Source organism: Lepeophtheirus salmonis, chromosome 3, assembly GCF_016086655.4.
Source record: "Lepeophtheirus salmonis chromosome 3, UVic_Lsal_1.4, whole genome shotgun sequence".
In the NCBI taxonomy this organism is placed as follows: domain Eukaryota; kingdom Metazoa; phylum Arthropoda; class Copepoda; order Siphonostomatoida; family Caligidae; genus Lepeophtheirus; species Lepeophtheirus salmonis.
The window spans coordinates 5,447,587-5,472,944 of NC_052133.2; the positions used below are offsets into that span (position 1 = coordinate 5,447,587).

Sequence of the window (25,358 nt, forward strand, 5' to 3'; positions counted from 1 at the left end):
TGCTTTCTCCTTCTTCTTTTAAACATACATACGACTTACATTACGTTAATAAGTTTTTCCCATCTTATTCTTCTTCCCCTCTCTCCTTACTTAATAACCCACCTTCCTTATTCTTTTCTTTAAGAATTGTTTTTGTTTTTTACATATTATAATTATCCTTATCAAATAGACGGGGTGATAACTTGTTGGCTTATTTTGCGTCCCTATGAATGATGATATTGCACTATAAAGTAATCATTATAAATAAATAAACCCTATATAATTGAATATTTCAACTTCTCTCGAATAGAAACATTTATTTTCTAATAACTGTTAATGAAGTGCAGCTTACTTTTAATAGGAGTTATATTTTACACATAGCTAGCTCCTGCTTTCACGAATACCAGCTGTCATCATCTCCCCATAAACTATAAATGTCACTAAATATCTAAAAATATATTCCTCGGTCGTCTAACATAATGATTTAAATAGCTTTAACTTTTTAAGTTACATACATGCCACTTACAAAATGACCTCAACATTTTGCAGTTGTCTCTATCTATGAGTGACCCATCTATGCTATGGATGTAATGAAGTCTGATTAAATGAATTAGTTACTGAATTTCTTTTGTTAATATTATTTTTTTGTTCCTTTCTTTTTAATAAATATATTTCTATTATGTTTTTTGTAATTGATAAATTTAGATTTTATACTTCTACAACATAAAAGCACCAGTAAGCAACGTTGAATAGAAGAAATGAGACAGGAAATATAATTCTAGAATATTTATCAATGATATTGACGTCTTTAATTTGGGGCAAAATGGATTTGACGATGGCAGAGCCTTTACGAATACGGCCCATAAGTTTCTTTTTATGTTGAGATGAGGTTTTGATATTATTCTTCCTCGAGGGTCGGATGGAATGATGATGAGTTGAGCGGTTTATGCGAAAACTTGGAGGGAATCCAGTGGCTGAGTCAATTTTCCCACTACTGGAACTACTATTGAATCGATTTCGGATGCTAGGAATGGGACTCATTCTCAAATCCTGAAGTTCAATAATGTCCTCTTCAGGTTGTTTACTGCTGCTACTCTGCGGATCTTCCTCCGTTAGTTTTTGATCCGCTTTTTCCTTTTTCTTTTCCTTTTTCTTTTTCTTGGCTCGTGCTCCCCAATAGGTATAATTGACAGCAGCATACTCAAGGAGAGCCGCAAAGACGAATACGAAACACATTACGAGATAAATGTCTATGGCTTTTACATAAGAGATACGTGGAAGAGATGAGCGAACACCTGTACTAATAGTGGTCATTGTGAGAACCGTTGTGATCCCTGAAAAAGTAGGAACATGCGGTATATAGATAATATGTTCAAGGATGAATATACTCATACCTAAAGCAACTCTTGCACTCGTCGCCTCATGGTTGATCCAAAAGGATACCCAGGACAGCATCACAATCAAAATGGATGGCAAGTAGGTTTGGAACACAAAGTAACCAATATTGCGTTGAAGTTTGAAGGAGAGAGAGAGACGCTGATAGGTTCCTAGAACAAACACATTTCTTTATTAATTAACAAAAGAGCTGTTAGGTGACGAACCTGTAGCTAATTTGATTTTTCTTTCATTGGTTTCCCAACCAACTATAGTAAATTGGGGAAGCTGTGCATCCTCAACTCCTACAACTGGCTTTTGACGCCAGTACATCACGACATCTGACACCGTATACCCATCTATGAAGAAGAAAAAAATACCAGCAAGAAATATAAGGTTTTCATTAATTAATTAAAGAAGACTCAGAATATATTTCTTCAACTTACAGCTTTCAATCTCAACCGTACAGTTTTGGGAATCCAGAGGATAATAATGAAGGTCCATCATACAAGCTAGGGTTGTTGTGAATCGCATTCCGTATGTAATTGCCCCGTCTCCATGGAGCCTAACCATTTTGTTTTGTTCTGTAACATCGTGTAGAAAACTGAGGGAGATTACTGTTAGAATATGAAATTCCTATATTTACTTTGTTGCTTTACTAACCTGTTTTTGTCATTGGCAAAGAAGGTATCTGGAACCCAAATCTTTTCAGAAAAGTCCCCTGAGAGTGTAAGAACCTTATCTTCCTCAGTGCTAAAGGAGAGTCGTTCATCCTTCCAATATTGATTCAAGTACATTGTAATGGTGTAGTCCTAGTGGATAATAAGGCATTTCTTAACAGATCCCGCAAATCAAAAGGTCTCACTTACCATGCTCACTTCCGAAATTGAATCAAAACTTGCTATCGTCAAGTCAAATCCAACATATAGGGGATCCCCACCGAAATTGGGTCTAAGGCGGATATCGTAGCCATCGAGTAAATTTCCTATGGTCCGTGTCACATTCTCCAGTGAATTGGCATTTCCATCCAATGCACCACATTTTACACTCCTAAAAATTCCATTATTGAGCAGAGTATTTCATTAATGTTTTTTTTAAATAGTAGGTCAATGACTCACCACACAAATGAAAGTATGAGAAACAGGATGCACATTTGGGCTTCTGTGCGATAATGTCCATGAATAATATCATGTACAGACCCTTGAGCAAGAGGAGTTGATTATAAAACACAATCACCCAAAAGTTTTTATTCCATCCATGAATAACAATAAATATCTCGTCTTAAGAAAAGAAGAAGACGAAAACACCAAAGAGGAGATTGAATTTCTATTTTCTTATTTCTTTTTTCTTGTTTCCTCCTCTTGTTTTTAGCCCTAAGGACGACGTCGAGGCCAAAAAGTGTGTTTTTGACTTTGTGTGTGTGTATGCGTACTTTCTTCTGTCTTCATTATCCCCCTCTTCTCCCCCAAAAAGAATTTTTTTCAGTTGTTTTCTTTTTGAGAAAGCCTGGACGCCAAATAAACAGAGAAGAGATAGGAGGACATTAAAAATGGAAATACAACAACGGGACTACACTATAGAACTGCAAACTACTCTACTCTGTATGTATATACTTGGTTCATCCATTTACGTACATACAGCACATATCTACAAATTATGTGTATATTCTTACTTGTCGTTACATATTATTATTCTCTTTCTTTCTGAGTTGCTCTCTTCTTTCTTCTTTTCATTTCCCTTTCTCTCTCCATGTTTCCACATTTCCAATTTCTTGACTCCAACCGATCTTTATAATAGTTGCCATATCATGATATCCCTATTGTCCCAAAGCTTGCAACCAATAATTACGGCTGTCACACATTTGAGAGTAAAAAACTTATATGTGCTTTCGAAACTAAAATATAATGGGAAATTTTCCCAGCAGGACTGCAGGGGAGGAACCATTTGTACTTTGTTTTAAAAATAATAAAAGATAACCTACTTTTTCTGAAATCGCATTATGACCTAATTTTATACAAAAAAAAAAGTAATTGCATATTTATATATATTTAAACAAAAAATGTCCTTTCTTGATATTGATCATATTATCTAAGTCTATATGCACTTATTAAACATCTCTAAAGAGGGATCAGATTTTGGGGGTTTCTGAAAAACTGGAGAAGGACATGGCTCACTCATTCTGTCCTCCTAACACCACTCCTGAATCCTAAGCTTGGACCTGTTCATCCTTTATAATGAAATGAAAACAAAAAGTTATGCCAAAAATTGAATCACGAATAAATTTATAAGATTTATAATCATTATTGTAAAACCTCTACCCCATAAATTATAGTTGTGAGTATTTGCCACTGCTTATAATTAAGCAATTATTGAGCTGTAGTTGCTTAACAAAGTATTTGTTTAAAAATTGAGCCCTTTTGGACCCTTACTCGGGTTATACTTTGAAGGAGGTACTTGTAGTCAGAGGAGAAGGATATAGATCTTAGTTAGTTGGAGGAAGACCTTTTGGATTCTCATGTGAAAGGTCGAGAGAAGCAAGTCAGGGGAGGCACAAAAGGAAGAAAGTATGAGCGGTTACATATATAAACGATCCCCCTCTCCGTTCAGGGGCTCAAAAATGTACGGAAAGTGTGAAGGGTCCTCATTTTCTGCACAATTTCTAATATACAGAAGTATAGTTAAAAAGTATCAAAAGTCAACCATTCAAATCAATATTGAATTGTTATATAATTTCTCCACAATGTCTTTTTTCTATAAAATGTATTGTTGAATTACAAAAAACAAAATGAAAATCCATTGGAATTGGTTGTCCTTGAAGAATAATTTTATTGCATGAAAGGGATAGAGGAGTAGAAACTCCTCTCTACCATACTTAAGTGCCATGCTATGTTGTACTTTCTCTTTTCTCTCCCTCTTTCTCTCTCTTTTCTTCTCTTTACAACCAACACCAGCAATATATACAGACTACAACAGAGTTTTCAAGAATTGTAACTCTGTTCGTTCATATGAAGTAGCGAAAATCATAATTGACAACTTTTATTTTTAAATACGATTATAAAATCATTTTTTGTGCTAAAGTTTTGTGTTCATAATTCTTCCTTCTCTTCAAGGTACTACCTTAGCTCTGGGGTTTAATTAATTAATTAATTATCTATCTATTATCATTATAATTAGTTTATTTTTAAAATTATTAGCTATCTATTATTATGAGTCTTTGATTTACAAGTCAAAAGAGGGAATTAGAGTCTAATTACATACAAACATATGTAGAAGACAATCATCTTTGGAAGCCTCCAGTGTTTCTTCAAAAAAAAATCCACGAAGACTCATTATAATAATATTCCAATGCTAGAGACTTTCACTAATATTTTTTGCTTTTCTTTTTTTGGAGGTTTGACTTGTAGTGTAATTTTATGTACTACTTACATTGAATATGACTCTTAATTAATTAATTAATCATTGTAATCTTTTTTTGTAGAATATTTTTCTTAGAAAAATAAATTTTGATTCTTTGATATTACCATTATTTTTTCTTAATTTATTTTTATCATTCTTATATAATCATTTTTCGTTGTCGATTCACTCCTTGACATGGATTCGATGATTCTAACTACTTCTTCTTCTTCTCCTCCTGCTTTATGATCATGATCAAAAGTATGTGACCTTCCTTCTTCTTCAATCAATCAATCATTACTTTTGCATGATCACTCACTATTCATTTTCCTTGCAAATCGAGTGTAGTCCAAACTGAGCTCACACTTCTTCTTTCGTCTCCAAATATATCAAATGTACGTACATACTTACTTAGAATGAATCAATGAATACTCCCTTTCAGTAACAGCAAGCTAATAGACCCAAGATGGCGCCCCCGAAAGATAGACTTGCGGCCATGAAGGCCCAGTCCTATTTTCCAGAGGAAGAGGACTTCAGCATACCCATCGATGAGGAAAGCCCAGCAATGAGAGCCTTCTTCGGAGAAATAGAAGAGACCCGAGGGGTCATCGCGAATATCGATCGGGACATCAAGGTCGTACGAAGGTGCCAGGAGTCTTTCATCAATTCCCCTATGGTGGATGAGAAACATAAAATAGAGATGGAGGATGCAATGGCCAACATAAAGAAATCTGCGAATCAAGTGCGAACTCGTCTCAAGAAAATTGAGCAAGCTAATCAAGATCTTACCGATACAGACGCAGAGTCCCGCATACGTAAAACCCAGCATATGACTCTAAGTCGGCAGTTTGTTGAGTACATGACAGAGTATAATACTCTTCAAAATGAATACCGGGATAAGTCAAAAGGAAAAATCCAGAGACAAATGGAGCTTGCGGGCTCCAATGTGACGGATGATGAACTAGAGAATCTGTTAGAGTCAGGAAAAGGTGCTCAGCTTGTGGGTCACGTTGTGATTGAGGGGGATGAGGAGCAGTTGAAGCAAACCATCAATGATTTGGAGAACAGACATGAAATGTTCCTCAATCTGGAAAAGTCCATCTCAGAGCTGCACGATATGTTTATAGACATTGCCATGTTGATTGAAAACCAAGGTGAAATGGTTAATCGAATAGATACTCATGTAGAATCTGCCGTAGAGTACACTTCCAGAGCCACCAATGACACTAAAAAGGCTCTCGAATATCAATCCAAGGCGAGAAGGAAAAAAATCATGATGCTTCTCTGCATGATCATTGCCGGTGGCCTTGGAGGATGGTTTGTTGCTAAATATCTTGAAATCCTTTAAACTACTCTTCCTATCGAAATTACAATTTTTACTTGTTTGTACTCTACATACATATGTACTTTCATATAAAAGTACATATATACTTTTTCCCAGAAAAGGATTTCAATTGTTTTTTCCTCGCTTGAAAGTAGAATGAATTTATTAAGCCTTTTTAATTTTTAAAATGAAATATTTAAGAAAAAAAATAAATAAAACTAATTGATTGAGAAATGGGTGATGAAAAATTACTAGAACAATTAACAACCCAAAATTACGAAGAAGCAGCAGTATTAAAGAGTAAAAGTTTGTAAATCCTTCAAAAGATTTTGTGATACTCACTTCAAAGATCCCCTTATTTAATTTATTATATTGTTTTCTAAACTTTCTTATCTCCCACCCACCCACCCACCCACACAGTCAATATTGATCAATCCTCATAACATGTTTTTTCGTGATTTTTTTTTTTTTTTGGTTTTTGTTGAAGAAACCATCTAAGATTCTACTCAAACGTTGTCGTTAATAACGCATTTCATTAATACTAACCTATTTTTTATAATACATATCTAAACATATTTAACCCTCAATTTACAGAAAGATAACCCTAATCAATCCGGCTGTACAAATTTATATGAACTCATGCTTTTATCAAATTAACTCATTAACTATTGTCCTTCTATAATATTTACGAGGTCGGAAAACAAAGTCATGACAGGTTTTTCCGACTTTATTATATTCCAAATTACATTAATTAACTGTTATACAAATTTTGTTCAATATTAACAACTATTATTAATTATTTTATTCATTTGTTAAACTCATTACTATGGTCATTTTTAGATTTTAAACATATATTCTATTTATTTATTCAAATCATTACTAATATATATATATATATATAATATATTTCTAAATATATTAAATATAGAGTTGCAATAACAAAAAAATATTATAAATAAATTTCCAATTTAACATAATCAAAAGGGTAAATTACTTATTAATATTGAGTTATTCATTTTTATAATATCAAATACAAAAACTTTCGATTTTATAGTTTTTCCTTTCATCATGTGATATGTGACGTCATGTGATCCTGTCATGCAGATTCCCTCCCCTTTTTTGTTTCTTTCTCTCTCTTTCTTTTTCCTCTTTTTTTTTGGGTGGTGATGCAGCTGATACAAGATAAGATATTAACTTAACATAATAGAAGTAAGTCCTTACATAAGGGGTTGGGTGATCAACCGATCTCTTTTCTCACAACTTTTTACATCTGTCCAGAGAGTTCATTCATGAAATGTCCGTTTTTTTAGACAAACAGTTGAAATGGAATGACGAAGATCAATGGGCAAAGTGGCTATGAGAAATGATTCTCATGGACTCAATGTGAGTAGGTTCGATTCACAGCCGCTCTTTGAGAGAAATATATTCATTATGTATATGGACTTCAGATGGAGTAATTGTAATATTTAGTCATACATAATCAGTGCAAATCCATCTCACCAATTAAAAGAAAATAAAAAATAAAAAACCAGTTGAGTATCGACTTTCTTAAATAAAAATATAAAAAGACCAATAATAAATGTTTTGACAAAAAAAACAACAACATAAAACAGATCCAAAATACCTTTTAAAAAGAGTGTCAAAAATTTTAATATTATAAACTTAAATTTATGGAAAATTATCCCCCCCCAACTAAAACTATTCGTATTAAATGTCCTCTCTTTGGATATCAAAATATGGTACCCTTAATTATGAGTGGTAATCAATTCTTTGACCCGTATATGTCTGGGGATTTTTAAGTTCATAGAATGTCTAATTTTATTTGTAAAATGATAACAAAAAGTGAAAGATTAACTTATAATTAGAGTCAATAATAGGATGGCCCAAAAACAAAACCAGAATAAAAATACATTATTTCCAAAGTATTGATATTCTGATTCGGGAAGGCCTCCTTCTTTTTGGAAATCAAAATATGGTTACATAAATTATTTTATTGTATTTTGTAAATGGCTTCATTATTATAAAAGGATATGCATATATTGTCCTACTAATAATCCCTTTAATCCTTAAAAAATAGCACTTTGCCATCAGAAAATTACACCTGGAGTACTGAGAGTTAATGATTCCTTTGAACATAATTGAATCATTCCTTCGTAGCATTTCAGTGCATCTTTAAAAACAAAAATAACTGACCCCAATCCATGGATTCACCTTTTTTGTTATAAAAAATCGCTAGATGGCAATGCTCAAAAGAGTTCAATGTGTCATAAAATATGCAGTTTTAATTGTATCGTGACTACATGTAATATGTAACAGAATATTCACCCACGAGTGCATTGATTACAAGCTATTTCTATACATATATTATATAAACCCCTTTTGTGGATCAGAATCTTGTTTTCAAACTATTCATTATTTTATAGAGAAAGTTATATAGTGAGGAGCTCATTAGAGTAATGCTTCAATAAAGGATGAATAAGTCATTAATTTAAGGGGCATTAATAAAAATAATTTGATGAAATAGTAATTATATTAGTCACTTTATGTTAAGGAACTATAATCAGGCTCTCATTAAAGATGGGAAAGAGAGAGAGAAAAAGAGAGAGGAAAGCGTTAGAATAGAAGAAGCAAACGGAAACTCCAAAACAAAAATACCTTTCTCCAATTCTTTCTGACTTTAGAAACTGTTTTTTAAAATAAATATATGTTAAGGGGAGAACTAAGTATCATCCAAAAGATTAGAGCATGCATCAAAAATACAAATAATCCATTTATTCAATTCAAATTATTAATATTATTATTATACTGTAGATTTGATTTGGACTCAATAGCGAGGGCTTAAAAGTCATTTCAAATTTTTCACGGCTTATAAAGTACTCTTTAAAATATATTTTTATTTTCTGAGGACTTGAACTGCACTTGATGACAATTTTCAAAGACTTAGACTTGTGGGAAAAGACTTGAGACTCAACTTGAACTTGTAGTATAATGAATTTTCTCCAACTCTGGCTAATAGTGATCAAAATATTCTGAATAACAAAGTAGTAAAAATGGTTCATCAACTGTTTGATTTAAATTTCTAATGTTAAAAAGAGTTTTATAAAAAGAGGAGGATCAAGGATCTGCATCAGTGATGACTCATCACTGAGTACTCTTCTTAGACAGAAACTATAGAGTTTGTACGTAAAAAAAACAATTCATTACATAAGAAATAACTAAAGCTTAAAGTTGCTCTCACGTGAACTTTCGACAAGTTCGTAGGTCAATGATTTTTTTTTTTTTGCTCAGAATCCACACGTACGTTGAGGGGGAAGGGGGCTCGTATTTTTGACATACAGATAAGCAGGCATGACCAAAATGAAAGAAAGGCATCATTTGACAAATTTGTATTTTTCTCATGTACTAAAAAAGATGACAAAAATATGGGCGTTTTTTAAGACTTTATCGATCTACTGTTTTCTACTTTTATCCCCCCTCCCCCCATAACAATGTTGTTCATCAAGATCATAATAAGAAATTGTAACAGTTTCTTCTTATTTATTTTTTACTCTATTGGGAGAAAAATATATGTGTACACCATATATAAACATCATCTACATGATGTGCTTTTGGTAAGAAGAAAGTCCAAAAGGAAGAAAAGTCCCTTTATTTTTTTTTTTTTTTAAAGAGGGATGATGTTTTATTATTTTTATTAAGTTAGTGTGACACAAACACAAGTCGCAACCGTAAAAGATGCCATCATTAAACTCTCGGAAATTCTTTGCCATATCTTTTTTAGTCATTCTCTCACTCATACTCCTCTTGAATTCCTTCCTTGTTCTTTGGATCCTCAGCGCAGGAGGCTTCTTCTCCGTAAGTGAGGAAACGCTATTACAATTTATATTTCTTATTTAATACATATTTCATGTTCAAATGACAATATTTATCAACGAATATTGATTTATACATTGATGTATTCATATTATTAGTATGGATCTGGAGGTCTTCTCAAATCCCTAGACTTTTGGACAAGTGGAGACCTATTTGCATTAAAATCCATTATTGCAAATCAAATATCCTCCAATGGTCAGTCCCTTGTGTTTCAATCCACGGATGAAATTCTCCTCAAAGTCCCTGGAAGCACCTCTTCCCATGACAATCAGTATATCTCTATCAGTAATTAGTACTTTTAATTATGTAGAGTACAATCATTGATTGGCTCTTAAATTCTTACAGCTAAAAATGGAATCGATATCCGTTCATCTTCTCTAAAACTATCAGATCCGGAAGGAAATGTAATATTCCAAACATCATCAGATTCTACACGAATATCCTCAAGAAATATTGAGGCTTCAGGTATAAAACATATTAGTTAAATATGTTAAATTTGTAATACTTTATTTAAAATTTTTAGGTGAAGGTGGCCTTGACCTAAGCGGAAAGTTACAAACACAGAAAGTATATTCCGGTCCTGGAAATGAATTAGGACTTTCCTCAAGAACAGACAGAGTGCTTATTCAGGGTCCAAAGGGGGTACATGCTAGGAGCTTCTCGGGAAACTTTTCCTTTATTTCCTACGATGATATTATTCTACAGACCAAAAATAGAGGAAAGGTATTGACCAATGACTATATTATTAGAATCATATTGCAGAATGTGTCTGATTTACCCAATTAAAGCTAAGCACCTCACATAACCTATAAAATAGCCAACTTACCTAATGTGTTATGTTCTAAAACAGTGGTTCGGAAACTGTAATACGCAAGCTACCTCTAATGGTACGTGAAGACTATAAATTATATCGAAATGTTTAAAATGATGATACGAATGAAGGTTGATGTTTTTCAAAAATCATAGCTTTTATTAAAAAATATGTCTTTTGTAACAAAAAGGTCGTACCAAAAATTGCCATAAAATTCTGTCAGTTTTAAAAGTTTAATGTGATCTTGTTATTTCTCAGGTATTACACACTGAAATTTTCTTGAGAGCCAGTGTTTACAACCTTCACAATGCTTATTTATATATACAGTAAATGTAGCCTGTTAACACAAAAGCGACCTAGAATGATTTATATCAAAATTGAGTGGGGATTACTTTTTATTTTGTTCAAGATTGTTTCTATGTTGACGCACTGCATATATTTTAATTAAAAACTTCAACATTATAATCTCAATGCATATGTAATACTCCTTCCAAAACATTATCTTTGTACATTTATAAGATATCCAGAAGTATTTTTGTTTAAAATTTTGATTTTTTGGGTAACAAGGATTATTATTACACATTATATTAACCAAAACAAAGATCAATCATTCATTTTTTCATATTTATTACATATTTGAGTACCTATATTTCATATTCAACTTGGCAAAAACAGATATAGTACAATGATACAATTGCATACAATATATCAGTATTTTGGTATAAAAGCTAAATACTTTTTGTAATAAGCAATTGGAAATTTTTACAGTTGATATTTTTGGAAGCTATTTCTATCGTTTAGTAATGTTATTAAGCTTAAAGATTACATACAACAAAAGTTATATTTTATAAATCTTCTCTTGCAATATACACACATTTTCTCCTGGTTTAATGTAATGTTTCGACCATTTTTGTGTGCATAAATGGTGGTTTGGTCTATCAATATTTTTATCAATTAATCAATTCTAGTCATAATTTCAAAGACTTCAATAGAGGTTGCAGTTTTATTGAGTGAGTGGACTAATGGGCGAAAGGATTTTTGCTGAATTACAATTTGCCACATGTACGTTTTGTCAGGTGGCAATTTAGTACATTTGTCCGAAAAAGGATATTTAATATGCATTTACATATTTTAATTCAATTTAAAATGATAGTATAAATAATAGATAATGTTCATATGTTATATACCTATGTGATATAATATGTTAATTAATTTGTGTTTTTTGAAGAAAAGTATTTTTCTACTAGTTAATGATCATTATATAAACACAACATGGGAGTATGTAGTTTAAATGTAGTTAGAATATTTACCGTTGTAATACTTTAAATAAATTAAATAATGAGCAAACACGACAGCAATTTGAATTGAATAAATTCTTATCACTTCTTCGATATCATTTAACAATCATTCGACATGATGGATATTAGTATTAGAAAATACTAATTAGTTGCCTTTTTTTATAATAATCATTAATTAATAAAATAAGATTTTTCTATAAAAGAAAACTCATTTATTTACTTTAATTACCTAAATAGAATTGGAACAATGCTTATTCATCATAATATCATTTTAAATTGAATTAAAATATAAATTCTTATATATCAATATATTAAACATTATTTTTCGGCCTAATGTTCCAAATTGTCCATTGGTGAAACGTTATTTGGCAAATTGTACTCCGAGAAATTTGTTTTTTGCGCCAATTGTCCTTGAAAATTTTCGCTGATATCCCTTAAAATAGTCAAATCAAGTGAGCCGTGCTGTTGTTGCTTCATTTAAGGAGTTTAGTCCACTTTAAATTATGGCTTTTTTTTTTCAATCTATTTTATTTTACTTTTTGAAATAAATTGAATGCTGCTTCAGGGTTTCTGAACAGATTTCAATCAGTAGTTTTTGTTGTTGGAATCTTTCCATCACCAATAAATTCCGTATCTGAATCATTTACCAAAATATAATTATAATTTTGCCTCCCTTTTATCAAGAAAAGTACAGATTTGATCACTTTTTAAGACCCCCATTACCCTGAAAATATGTTTATCATCACCTATATTTAATTCAACTGAATTTAGTTAAATATCCACAGAATAGAACTATAATCTACTATTTGATGAATTAAAACATACTCCCTTTACATTTAAAGGGATACCAGTGTCTCAAAGGATTGAACCATCAATAATTTCTTATGCATACATTAAAAAGTAACAATATTTAAAACATAGATGTGTTAATATATTTACAGACATATATTTTATTAAAAAATAATTTCCTTAACAATAAAAAAATTTATAGAGGTTTAAAGTTGTTTAAATGTGGAAAAATGATAGTATTTACTAGGTATGCGCCTATGAAATGAAACTTTTGGCTATTGGTCTCTAGGTGTCACCAGTTAGACATTATAAACTGGTACAAAAATCTAAATGCTAATTTCGGCATGTGTCAACAATATTTAATTCATAGTTTGTATATTTCATTCAATAATGCACTTTTTTCACTCGTAAAAATGTATAATTTTGTGACATAATATCAATGATGTGCAGACATAATTGATTTTATGTTACCAATTGAAGAAAAATGCTTCTCAAGCCCCTCAAATGCTTGTGGAAGCTTACGGTGGACATACTTTAACCTGAGTAAAGTGGTTCAGGTGATTTTGACGTGAGAAATGAAGAGCACGGCTGGCTACCGAAAAAGTTTGAAGACGCCGAATTACAAGCATTGCTCAATGAAGATGATAGCCAAACGCAAGAACAGCTCGCACAACAATTGGGTGTTGACCGTTGGACCATTGGAAAACGTTAAAAAATAGTGGGAAAAAATTTAAGGTCGGTAGATGGGTGCCACAAGATATGAATGAAAGGTAGCAAGAAAACCAAAAAACTACTTGTAAAATGATGCTCACCCGGTACAAAAGGAAGTCGTTTTTGCATCGAATCGTAACTGGCCATAAAAAGTGGTGCTATTTCATGAATCTGAAACGAAAAAGAGCATATGTTGGCGGCAAGGCCAAACCGACCAAAAGGCCAGATCACTTCGGGAAGAAGTTTGTGTTCCGGAACCAGTATGGTGTAATATGGTTTGATCTTCTACAACCCATTCAAACTGTTAATGGTGATCGCTACCAACAACAATTGACCGATTGGAACCATGTTATATGCCAAAGACGCCCAAAATATGAAGCCAGGCAACACAAGGTAATTTTCCTTGATGACAACGCACCACGGCATCAACATATAGCCACCTTTCAGCTTGGTTAATCGTACAACTGGGAGCCTCTTGCTCATGGAGCCTACTCACAATACCTGGTTCCTTCCAATTTTCACTTGTTTGCATCGATGGGCCACGCTCTCAATGATTTCTCAATGACGCTTCGATTCTCAGGATAAAGCCAAAAAATGTACTGATGGCTGATTTGCAGCCAAAGACGAACAATATTTTTTTGGAAAGGCGTCCATAAATTGCCCGAAATATGGGGAAAATGTGTAGCTAGTGAAGTTGCATACTTTGAAAATTAAATTTGTAACCCTTTTTTCACAATAAACGTTCAAAATTAAAAAAAAAAAGTCACATTTCATAGGCGCATACATGATACATATAAGTTTTTTTTATTAAATTCCTTATTTTTGTAACAATTTTTCATATTATGTGTCTTTAATTTCATCTCATAAAAATTTTAATATAGCCTCATAATCCCCATTTAAAACAATATTGACTCAATTATCGATAGAGTTAGGCAGAAGTGAGGAATTGATACTATGTAGAGAATCAACTTTGTCTCGAATCCATATTTTGAAAACTAGCGAATCGAATTTATCAAAGAATCAAAGACCCACGACTCGAAGGTCCTTTCAATTTTTTACTAGATATTAAGTACTCTTTGAAGTACTTTTTTTTAATTTTCTCAGCATAAACTCTAGACTCTACTTGGACTTGTAGTATGAGGACTTTTTCCCACATCTGGAGTTAGATAGGGCTATAATCAGTCAGGTTTAATTCGATAAAAGTTCTATGAATTGATCGTTAAACAAATTGAAACGACCCATTAATTCAATGATAATTTTACCTGAGATTTTTATATATATTTTTATAGATGTAGGTATAGAGATATAATTAATCGAAAAATATGTTTTACAATTGCCCAGCACTCTAACCATAATCTGAGAATCCAAAGTTGAATTTTTTAATTTATGTGTATACAGTAGCAAACTTTTTAAAACTAATTATTAATATATGTCAGACAATTTTCCATGTACAGAGTATAGTTATTATAATTATTTTCGTGGAAGTTTCCTGGAAATATATGAATAAGTAGTATTAATTAGTAAAAATGGAATGATCGTATCAATTTATAGTTACTTATACAAATTACTTGTATTATAATTGAATAAATGCTTGTTATTGGGGGAGGGGGAAAAGGTAAAATATTTTTTCCAAATTTTCCGACGGTCATCTAATTTTTTCTTCCTTGAAGATATGGTGACTTTTTAAAAAAAAAACTAAATTATAAGTCTTTTTTTCCCCAACCATAAAATAATCGCCTTCATTTTTTGAAATAATGCGTTATTTTTTTGCAAAATAAATATATTTTTTTAATGACCATATTGAAAAGGTCAAGCCTTTTTTTTTTGTCCCTTTTTAAAAACTGTGTCGATATTTAGTTTAATAACTTTTTCTTTTAGAAAATGGATAATTATATTTATCCATTTTTAAAATGTTTTTAATAATTTTGTCAACAGTTCAATTTAAAAAATCAAAAAAAATCAATAAGTATATAACCCGGAAAATTCCAACAGATATCCCATTTATCCGACTATGATTTTTTTATAGGATATAGAAGTCGTGGAATTCGTAGAGGATGTAGTTACTACCTTGATATGAAAATACTGAAAATTTGAGATCAATTCGTTCATTTAGTTTCGGGGATAGGGACGTAGTTGACGATAAAGTAATTTTTAATTTCTTCCCTGCTCCTCCAGATACTTAAAATTGGGCTTAAAAATGTGTGTTAGAATTACCTCCCATATTTTTTTTGAGGTATTATGTATATATATCTAATATGGTTAATTTAATATGCATGGAATTTATATTTATGGATTTAATTCGGCTTACATAATCTACACACAAATTTTGAACATAATTACATAAAAATGAAACGAGAGATTGCTGCTAAAAAGAGTATAATAAAAATTTTGGGGCCTTTTTTTTGAGGAAAGCATATTTAACTTTAATACTTATATATCTGGAACTAATGAACGAATAGAGCTCACCTCTTCAGTATTTTCATATCTAGGTAGTAACTACATCCTGTATGAATTCCAGGATTTCTATGATAAATTCAATAACTTCTAAAAGTGGGGTTAAAGCCTTAAGTACTAAGTGAGCATACCTATGCTTACTGTCGTAGTCTCAGTAAACTATATTTTTACCTAACCATAATGGTAACCTCAGACCAGGACTAGTACAAATATGACTACTTCTCGTGGAAATGTATGGGAATAGTCCTAATCAATTTATAAAACAAACACAAACACACTTAAAAACAGCCCATAAACACATATCTCCCGCCCTCTGAACAAAATTTTAATATCTGAGTAAATTGTACACAAAAATACCCTAAATATATAGTTTAAAACTCTACCCAGCAACCAGAAATTGGCCAACACAATTATTCTCTGGCCCCAATAAAGGAGCCTACACATTTATTAAATTGATGTCAAGGACATAGTTAGCTAAAGTTATATTTATAGATATTTTTGTACGTTTTGGTGTGGTGTGACCTTTGTACAAGTTGAAATTAGACAATTATTTTCTATTACTGAATTAGGACTCGTGTTACTATCATCTACCTATTATATGATTTGAAGGGAGAAAATTTTCATTTCAGGGAAAATGTTATAATTATATATAAATTCATATATCTTTATTTCCTTATACATTTTAAAACAATTTACATAAAGGATAGGCGAAAATATTTACTTCAGAGGGAGAAGTTAACACCAAGGCGACTTATTAAATAATGATCAAAAAAGAAGAAAGAGCACACGCAACAACTGTTTTTCCTTTTCTAATTTTTTTACATTGATTTTTTCTTTAACCCTTACCGTACACACAAAATTACCTTGGAGGAAAACTGCCAGGTTAGAAAAATGCCCCTTTTAGATGGTATTATACTTCAATATAAATCATGTATTAATTTTTTTTTAAATATCCAACAATATAAATGCTTTTGTGTTTATTTTAAAATGCAAAAATAGTAGAAAATATTTTGTATCTTGGTTAGATACGCCGGCTACACAGAAGACATACTCTTCAATGTACTTTGGGGTGCAATTTGAATATTATCTAATATTTCTCCTAGATTTACATTTTAAACGTAACAAAATGGAATAAATTAAAATATATATTGTTAATTCTTAGCATAGAATGATAAAATATAATCTTTTGAATAATATTAGTAATGTTGCTAATAATAAAAAAGAACTTAAAAAAGTTGTATAACATGTGGCTTATATAAGAAAATTATTGTTTAATATAGCTATAACTAGACTACTAGGTAAAGTTTTAAGTGTATCCATCGATGAAATGCAATAAAGTCAAATAATATTTGCAAACTTTGCATTTTTTAAACAAAGGAACACAAACGCTTAAAATAATGTAAGACTGTTTATGAAAAATATGAGGCTATATTCCAATAATCACTGAAAACTACATTCAAGGATTTCTTAAATTAACCACAAAAGTAAATGCAATGTATTTTTTAGTAATTTCCTAGAACCAAATTAATTATGCATAATTTTCTATTTTAATACTTCATATGAATAGTATTTTTGCTACTCAGAAAAAAAATTATTAAATAGGTTCTGTTGGTTATTTTCTGTACAATCACACGTTTCATTTGTTTACACCTTAGTTTTAAACAAAGTTACATTCATATATACCAGGCGGTCCATTGAAATCGGAACACTTATTAATTGAATAAAATTGAAATTAATACATATTTCGATATATTAAAGCATAAAAAAATTAGTTGTAAAGCAAAACAAACCTGAGATCTCTAGTTTACCTACAAGTCACGAAAATGAGACTTGAACATGATCGACGAATTTCCATTCGTCTACTAGAAGCAGTTAAGCGTCCCCATGATCAACGTCTACGCCGTCAGCAAGTCTGAAACGTTAGAGAGGAAGAAGGGATCTATCATAAAGGCCAAACTGGATCCGAAGGAGTTGAAGAAAACAGCCCAGCACAATCTCCTGAAGTCCCTTGTGAGGGTGAAGAGACCACTTTTGACACCACCAAAGAAAGAACCCCATATCCTCCTTTGCAAAAATCTTTTGAGTTCTTTTGAAGTTTTTTTTGAAACTTTTTGCCCCCCATCAGACCTGATGCTACACCTCTACTACACCTTTTTAAGGCCTGAAGTAGGCCATCAAAACCACTGTCAGCCAGTACTAAGACACCATGACAGAGGATTACATCCACATTGGGTGCCAGGCCTTCTGCTGCTGCCTGGAAGGTGTCATTGCTGCTAAGGGTGGCTTCCTTTTTGCCCTGATTTAAGTTTTAAATTGAATTAGTAAAATATATATTTAAACATAAATATTAGGGTGTGGATAATTAATATTTATATTTAAAAAAAAAAAAGTTTTTCCAAAAACTTTTATTTTTTGTGAATAATTGTGGATTTTTGAATTTTTTTTCAAAAAATTTAATATTGGAAGTTTAATCTTTGAAACTTTAAAAAAAAAAAAAAAAAAAAGACATTCTGTGAATAAATATTGATTTTTATTTTTTTTCCAAATTTCAAGTTTGTTTTTATGTTGACACACCACATATTTGGTATTTTCTTCTATGTAGTTAAAACGAAATTGGAACCCAGGTTATTCCTTCATTAATTTTTATGTGAGAAGTTAAAAAATAAACTATATTAATTAGGTATATTAAAGCTGATGAATTTGGGATGATAGAAATCAATAATCAGGGAATGTTTAAGTGCCTGGGTCATAGGATCACTTGCCCCATCTTGATCTTGAATGGGAGACCCACGTTGGATATAATTATATAAAAATTTTAATATACAATAGGATCATAATTTTTTTTTAAAAGTCTATAAAAATGATATAATTTTTCTAAAAAATGTAATTTTAACGATTTAAAAAAAAATAGTATTTATAAAAAAAATGTCATTTGCTGACATATGCATTCCATTGCTTGAAAAAGGCAGCTCGAAAATATATTTGTTTTTCTAAAAAATAAAATTTTATTAAACGAAAGGCCTCAGCCGCTCACACTGAAGCCCAGGAGAAAGTTTTCTATCAGCTTCAGTTCAGTATCGTAGACTTAATGCTATAATGAATGATATATTTTTATCAAAAGATAAATTGAAGAACATTAATATCAATAGCTCATATTAATGAGAATGCATAATCTTGTACGAACACAAATGAATTTTGAATGCCAAATTCATCAGTTTGAATAATTAATTAATTGATTTCTTTAATATCAAGGTTATAAAGATATATTTAGATTTGAAACTACAAATATCCATTGAGTCCAAAACTATTTGCTTATTGTAACCATTTTTGGGGAATTCAAAAATTATCCCAACATAATCAAAATACCAAGAGATGTTGCTAAAATTTGATAATTGCTACAACTATTAGACCTAGTTGTAGCCAACAAGATTTTTTCACTAGTTGTGTGATTTAGGAAGTATTGTCATGACCTAAATTGTAACCTAACTCATTGTCAATATCTACTATAATTAATTAAATTAAAGTAACTTATTTAAGAAGAATGTTTGGTTCTAGGACAATTGCCAGAAAACATTTTTGCATGAGGACAATTTGCCGAATGGACTTTCTCCGAAGGATAATTTGTGGAATATACATTTATTAATTATATTCATACTGACATTATTCTTCTTCGTCAATCCATGAGTATTTCCCAAAATGAATTATCCATCATGTCGAAGGATAATTAATTAATAACGTAGAAGAGATTGGCAATTCTTCTAATCGCATTGCTGTTGTGTTTGTTTAATATTTGATTTATTTAAAGTACTACAAGGGTAAATATTCGAACTACATTTGAACCACTATGTTGTTTTTATATAATAGTGATTCATGAGTATAATTAATAGTGATATGCCACTAGCAAAACTTGTAAAATGGTACTCGAATTTTATGAAATAAACAAAAAAAATCTAAGACTTGGCCCATGTGTTTAAAATGAGAGTATTTACCCGTAATTTGTCAAAAAAATATCCAAGGAAATTCTCAAAATGTATTTTTTTTATTCGGCTTCAAAAAGATTCACGTCCACAAGAGGAAGAAAGCTGCTTCGTTCGAACTAGCTAAGAATGTGAATCTTATTTTTACTCATTAGAGAAGGGAAAAACGTTTTTTAATGACAAATTTTAGTGAATCCTATATAAAATAGGATTAACTGACGAATTAGTTAGCTTGCAAAAAGATTTTGGTAGTGTCAGGGCAGTCTGCAATGGGTAGACTGGAGGAGCAGCTGTCCACCTAAATCAATGAATTTTTGTCCTTACCACCCCGATATTATCAGTTAGGCAAAAATGGTAAGTTTCACGCCCATAAGAGTAATGAGTATTCAAGCGAATAACAAGTATTTCAGCGAGTAACGAGTATAACATGTAATTCATGGAATGTTTTTTTATAAACTCTAAAATACGCCAGTACCAAAATTCAGCTCGCGGCAAAACTCTATTATAATTAATAAAAAAAAATATTTTTCTGCAAAATAATATTAATTAATTTACCCGTATGACATATATAGCATATGAACAATACTTATTTATCCTACTATCATCTTTAATTGAATTCCAACATACAATCGTGTATAACAATATATGAAATATTATTTTTTCCTCGAAATGTCCATTTGGCAAAACGTACATTAGGCAAATTGACCTTCGGCCAATAGTCCACTCCCGATTTAGTTCTATTGATACATTATATAATTTTATGTTTATCTTTAAGAAAAGGTTAGAGATATAATGAAAATCCCAATTAATAAATCCAGTTAAAAATTGAAAAACAATACGCAATGGCCAATGAACTCAAAAAAAAAAAAAAAATGAAATAAGTGAAGAGTGTAACAAAATCCCAAAGTTTTATTTTATAGATTACACTCTTCAAAAAGATTTGTGTTATCAAAAATATCCCAAATGTTATATACATTATTATAGTTATACTTTGACGCCCTTTTTACGAATCTATAATCATTTGTGGTACGACGAATCCAAAACAATTCCAAAGCCGTCGAACAAAAGATTTTTTTTTTTTTGGGGGGGGGGGAATGGGCTTGATTTTTATAATTTTTTGGAAAAAAATCCAAAAATTAACTATAAAATATTAAACTTTTTGAAATTTTACAGTATTTAAATGAACGGATGAAAAATCAAGGAAAAACTTGATTAAAATGATATATTTTACAATTTTTTTTACAATCTTATCTAGAATACACTATTTGAAATAATTTAAGAGCAAAAATGTTTTTATTGTTCTAACCATACTTTAAAAAAAACAAAAAACAAAGATAGATTGTAAAAAGTGGACTTTGAAAAATATTTTCTCCCATTTAAAGGGTTTTAGTTTTAAAAATATCCCCGTGCTACCCGGATTTAAGATAACGCAAAATTTGTCTTGCTTCCAAAATTATTAATAGGTAAACAGGGGAAATTTTATTTATTATGATATGAACCTCGAGTGATATTTGGCAATATAAAATTGAAAACAAATTTATATTGCAGCTCAACATAACACCTACACCTGTATTAGAAAAAAAAATATTTTTTTTTTTTGTGAATGAATGATCAATTACACAGGTTAACACTCATTTTGTACAAAATAATTATAGCCAAACAATGTCTTTATCTTTAATCCCCAAATCCAAAACTGATCTCAGTTTTTCTTTGAGTCATCTGAATTTAGATTTATCTGGGATCACTTAAAAATACAAAATGGAACAAAAATCCTTGGAGATGCATATTTTTTAAATAGATATTTCTTAAACTAATAATAAAATAATAAATAGCTAAATACCAGTAATAAATAAGAATCGGAATCGCAAATGAAACTTCCAATTCCGATTTTGATTAATTGTCCCATTCCTAATAATTAGCTTTACCAAAAGTAGTCTGGTTTTGAAGTAATATAGTTTTTGGTTTTTTTATTATCTTTAACCTACTAATATGTTTGAGACAACTTTTAAGCAGGAAAATAACCCCTTTCTCATTCCCATTTTCTCAAATGGGGATTTTGAATATTATTTTAAAATATTCAAACTGACAACTAATTTTTTTTTTTATAAATTAAAATACTCTTACGGAAGTATCACTCCACCTCTCCTCTGTTGCAACAGCTCCGCTGATTTCAAATATTTACTTATACTTTGTGTGAGATCATACAATATTGACTAAATGCAATTTAAATCCTTCAATAAATATTAAGAGGCTTGGTTAGAAAGAAATAACACTTCGATTTTTCATTTGTTTTTAAGCTAAAAGAGTTCATTTGAAGCGTAAATGAGGAACAATAAAGGAGGGGGCATTTTGTACAAATGATTTGAAGACAATAATCGAATTTATCTATGAGAACAGAATCCAAAACTCATTTCAGTTTTTCCCTCAGTCATCTGAATTCTCAAATATCTGGATTATACTAATTCGTCCCGAATTAGTATAATCCAGATAAAAAATCACCCACTAAAAGTAGGATAATTAAAACTTATGTAAAAGTGTTTTGATGATTATAAAGTGTTCTATTGATTCTGTATCTTGTTCTGAACTCGATAAATTTTCATTTTAGGCTGAAGAATGATGCAAAACGACACTCTTCTGTAGGCCCTAATAACTTATTCATAATACATTGTGATGAGAAATATCATAGCTTATATTATAGAAAAATATTTAATGTATAGTTTAAGAAAATATCTATTTTAAAAAAATCCATCTCCAAGGATTTTTGTTTCATTTCGTATTTTTTAAGTGATCCCAGATAAATCAGAATTCAGATGACTCAAAGAAAAACTTATATCAGTTTTGGATTTGGCGATGAAAGATAAATTCATTGTTTGGCTATAGTTCGGTTGTACAAAATGAGTGTTTCCCTGTGTAATTGTTCATCCATTCACAATTTTTTTTTTTGTTCAAATAGGTGTTAAGTTTAGCTGCAAAATAAATTTGTTTCCAATTTTATATTGCTAAAGATTACTCGAGGTTCATATCATAATAAATAAAATCTCAACCGTTTACCTATTAATAATTTTGGAAGCAAGACAAATTTTGCGTTATCTTAAATTCGGGTAGCACGGGGATATGTTTAAAACTAAAACCCGTTAAATGGGAGAAAATATTTTTCAAAGTCCACTTTTTACAATCTATCTTTGTTTTGTTTTTTGAAGTATGGTTAGAACAATAAAAATATTTTATTGTTCTTGAATTATTTCAAATAGTGTATTCTAGATAAGATTGTAAAATAATTGTAAAATATATCATTTTAATCAAGTTTTTCCTTGATTTTTCATCTATTCATTTAAATACTGTAAAATTTAAATAATCGGAACTTAACTAATATTTATTCAGCAACCTTGTTAACTGCAAGTTTGTATAATAAGTAATAAGCAAAGGTTTTAAGTCTAGGCATTTATTTTTATATAAATATATTATAATTAAACTAATAACAATATTTTGATAACAAATTATAAATCAAACTTACTAATATCTAACATAGTAAATGTAATATCAGAAATTGTTATTTAAATAATATTATACATATAATTATTGATTTTGAGACAAGGAGATCGATGGGAAAAATAAGGTACTATATGCAAAGTATAAGATAGTATTTGTGATTAAAGCTTTTTAAATCTTCATTCTTATATATTTAAAAAAAAAAAAACATCCATACATATACATTTGATATAATTAAATAATTTCCCATATGAACAAATGAAACGATTGAAATAAACATATCATTTATACATAATATGTAAGTAAAAGTACTTTGTTCAAGTCTAGGTATCAAATTAAATACTTGTAATACACTTTTCCTTCCTCCTACCCAAAATTATACACTTCTATTACATGAATGTATGAACAAACTCATCAACAACTACAAAAATTATTGTTTACATAAATACATAGTTTTATTTAGGAAACACAATATGAAAGGCGAGTCAGAATAATTCCAAAGACCGCGTTATGCAAAATCAGCAGTGCTTGAAACCTCTTTATTCAAGAAACTCATGTTTTTAAAATATATTTTTTTAAATTACACTGCCATTCATTATCACGATCATTAAAAAAAAATGTAATCAATCGCTAGAAATAGTTGCTTTAATAAAGATTAAAATCAAATCAAATCTATATTAATATTAAATTAGACTCATTAGAATCAATTACTATTCTGTAAATGAATGACCAATTAAACTATCATTTTTACATGCAACAGTCCATATTTTATTTCTTTATTTTCAAATTTATATGAAAAAAAATAATTTAATTCGGAGTAATACTACAATGTATATTAATCTCGCAACCTTTTCTCATGTAACATTTTCTTGTATTTTAGATACTTTTTGAATCTGGTTCGCTCTATTTTAGTTCACTCAAGCCTCAAAACCATAGCAGTAGTAATAGTGGAAGTAATGCATCCCATCATCGAAAATACTCATCACGAAAGAAGCAGGGTAATTCATCAGGATTTAAAGGGAGCTCTTCATATCAGCTCTGTAGCTGCAGGGACGGAAAACTCTTTGTGGCTCATCCAAGGAAAAGCTGTGTCGCTGATTATCACATTTGCTCACATTGATAGGAATCTAAGCGATTTACAATACATAAGAAGGAAAATATATATACAAAATACTATGTCAATGGAATTTTTTTAGAGCGTATTATTCTTGTAATAACTATTTAGGCTTTCAAAGCACTAAATCTGATACATATCCATGATTTTTTTAAATAATACCTAATAAATTTGTTTGTTTTAACTCGATGATAACTCAACAATGGAACTAATAGAAACATATAAATATTTCACATAATTTACATGCTTGTATCTTGTTTTATTTAGGGTAATATAAACTTAGTTACAGGGTTTCCCAATCGCTAGTTATAGGCAGTTTGTAGAATTCTACTGTGGGAGGGAGACTTATAGCAATAATGATAAAATAACCTTGTTAACATCAGCTGTCTGTTATTTGGAGACAAAAATGTATCACTGAGATTCAAATTACTATTACTACGGGGAAAATATACTATTTTTTTGTAACACCCCCCAGCCCAAAAAAAAAAAAAAAATATATATATATATAATCCAGCGGACGCCCCTGGTATGTAATCGCTATATTTGTGGAATAAGTTAGCAGAATCAAAGGACGAGACTCTTTTCGTCAAAGTAAAAAAAAATGCAATGAGTTTGTTTATGTCTATTAGCAATGATTGTTCAACCATCTTTTTTTAAATTTTTTCTACTCTAATTAGTTCTTATGTCTGTGGCACTTCAAGATTCTTGAACAAAAAAAACAAACACAACAGAGAATCATAATATAATTGATTACTTCATATATGTATATAATACA

General features: G+C 30.4%; 3 protein-coding genes across 5 annotated transcripts; 2 read left to right on the forward strand and 1 right to left on the reverse strand.

Annotated features, from left to right (window-relative positions):
- Positions 1–601: 601 nt before the first annotated feature.
- Positions 602–4,174, reverse strand: Lcch3 (Ligand-gated chloride channel homolog 3). Of its 2 annotated transcripts, XM_071886919.1 has the most exons (9): positions 3,335–4,174; positions 3,026–3,279; positions 2,472–2,859; positions 2,223–2,403; positions 2,017–2,165; positions 1,800–1,957; positions 1,581–1,712; positions 1,374–1,526; positions 602–1,313 (listed from the first exon to the last, which is right to left on the reverse strand). In XM_071886919.1, exons 3-9 carry the CDS (start codon positions 2,504–2,506, stop codon positions 688–690), a joined length of 1,434 nt encoding a protein of 477 aa, XP_071743020.1. In that variant the 5' UTR covers positions 2,507–2,859; positions 3,026–3,279; positions 3,335–4,174; the 3' UTR covers positions 602–687. The 2 variants fall into 2 exon arrangements, with proteins under 2 accessions (XP_071743020.1, XP_040564181.1); XM_040708247.2 differs by having other exon boundaries at positions 3,026–4,140.
- A 116-nt stretch (positions 4,175–4,290) lies between these two features.
- LOC121114320 (syntaxin-1A) lies at positions 4,291–6,288 on the forward strand. Of its 2 annotated transcripts, XM_071886920.1 has the most exons (3): positions 4,336–4,463; positions 5,009–5,141; positions 5,189–6,288. In XM_071886920.1, exon 3 carries the CDS (start codon positions 5,213–5,215, stop codon positions 6,092–6,094), a length of 882 nt encoding a protein of 293 aa, XP_071743021.1. In that variant the 5' UTR covers positions 4,336–4,463; positions 5,009–5,141; positions 5,189–5,212; the 3' UTR covers positions 6,095–6,288. The 2 variants fall into 2 exon arrangements, with proteins under 2 accessions (XP_040564179.1, XP_071743021.1); XM_040708245.2 differs by lacking the exon at positions 5,009–5,141 and having other exon boundaries at positions 4,291–4,463.
- Positions 6,289–9,616: 3,328 nt separating this feature from the next.
- Scgdelta (sarcoglycan delta) lies at positions 9,617–24,823 on the forward strand. The gene is made up of 5 exons (XM_040708244.2): positions 9,617–9,922; positions 10,039–10,225; positions 10,286–10,405; positions 10,464–10,663; positions 24,350–24,823. Exons 1-5 carry the CDS (start codon positions 9,803–9,805, stop codon positions 24,587–24,589), a joined length of 867 nt encoding a protein of 288 aa, XP_040564178.1. The 5' UTR covers positions 9,617–9,802; the 3' UTR covers positions 24,590–24,823.
- The last annotated feature ends 535 nt before the right edge of the window (positions 24,824–25,358 follow it).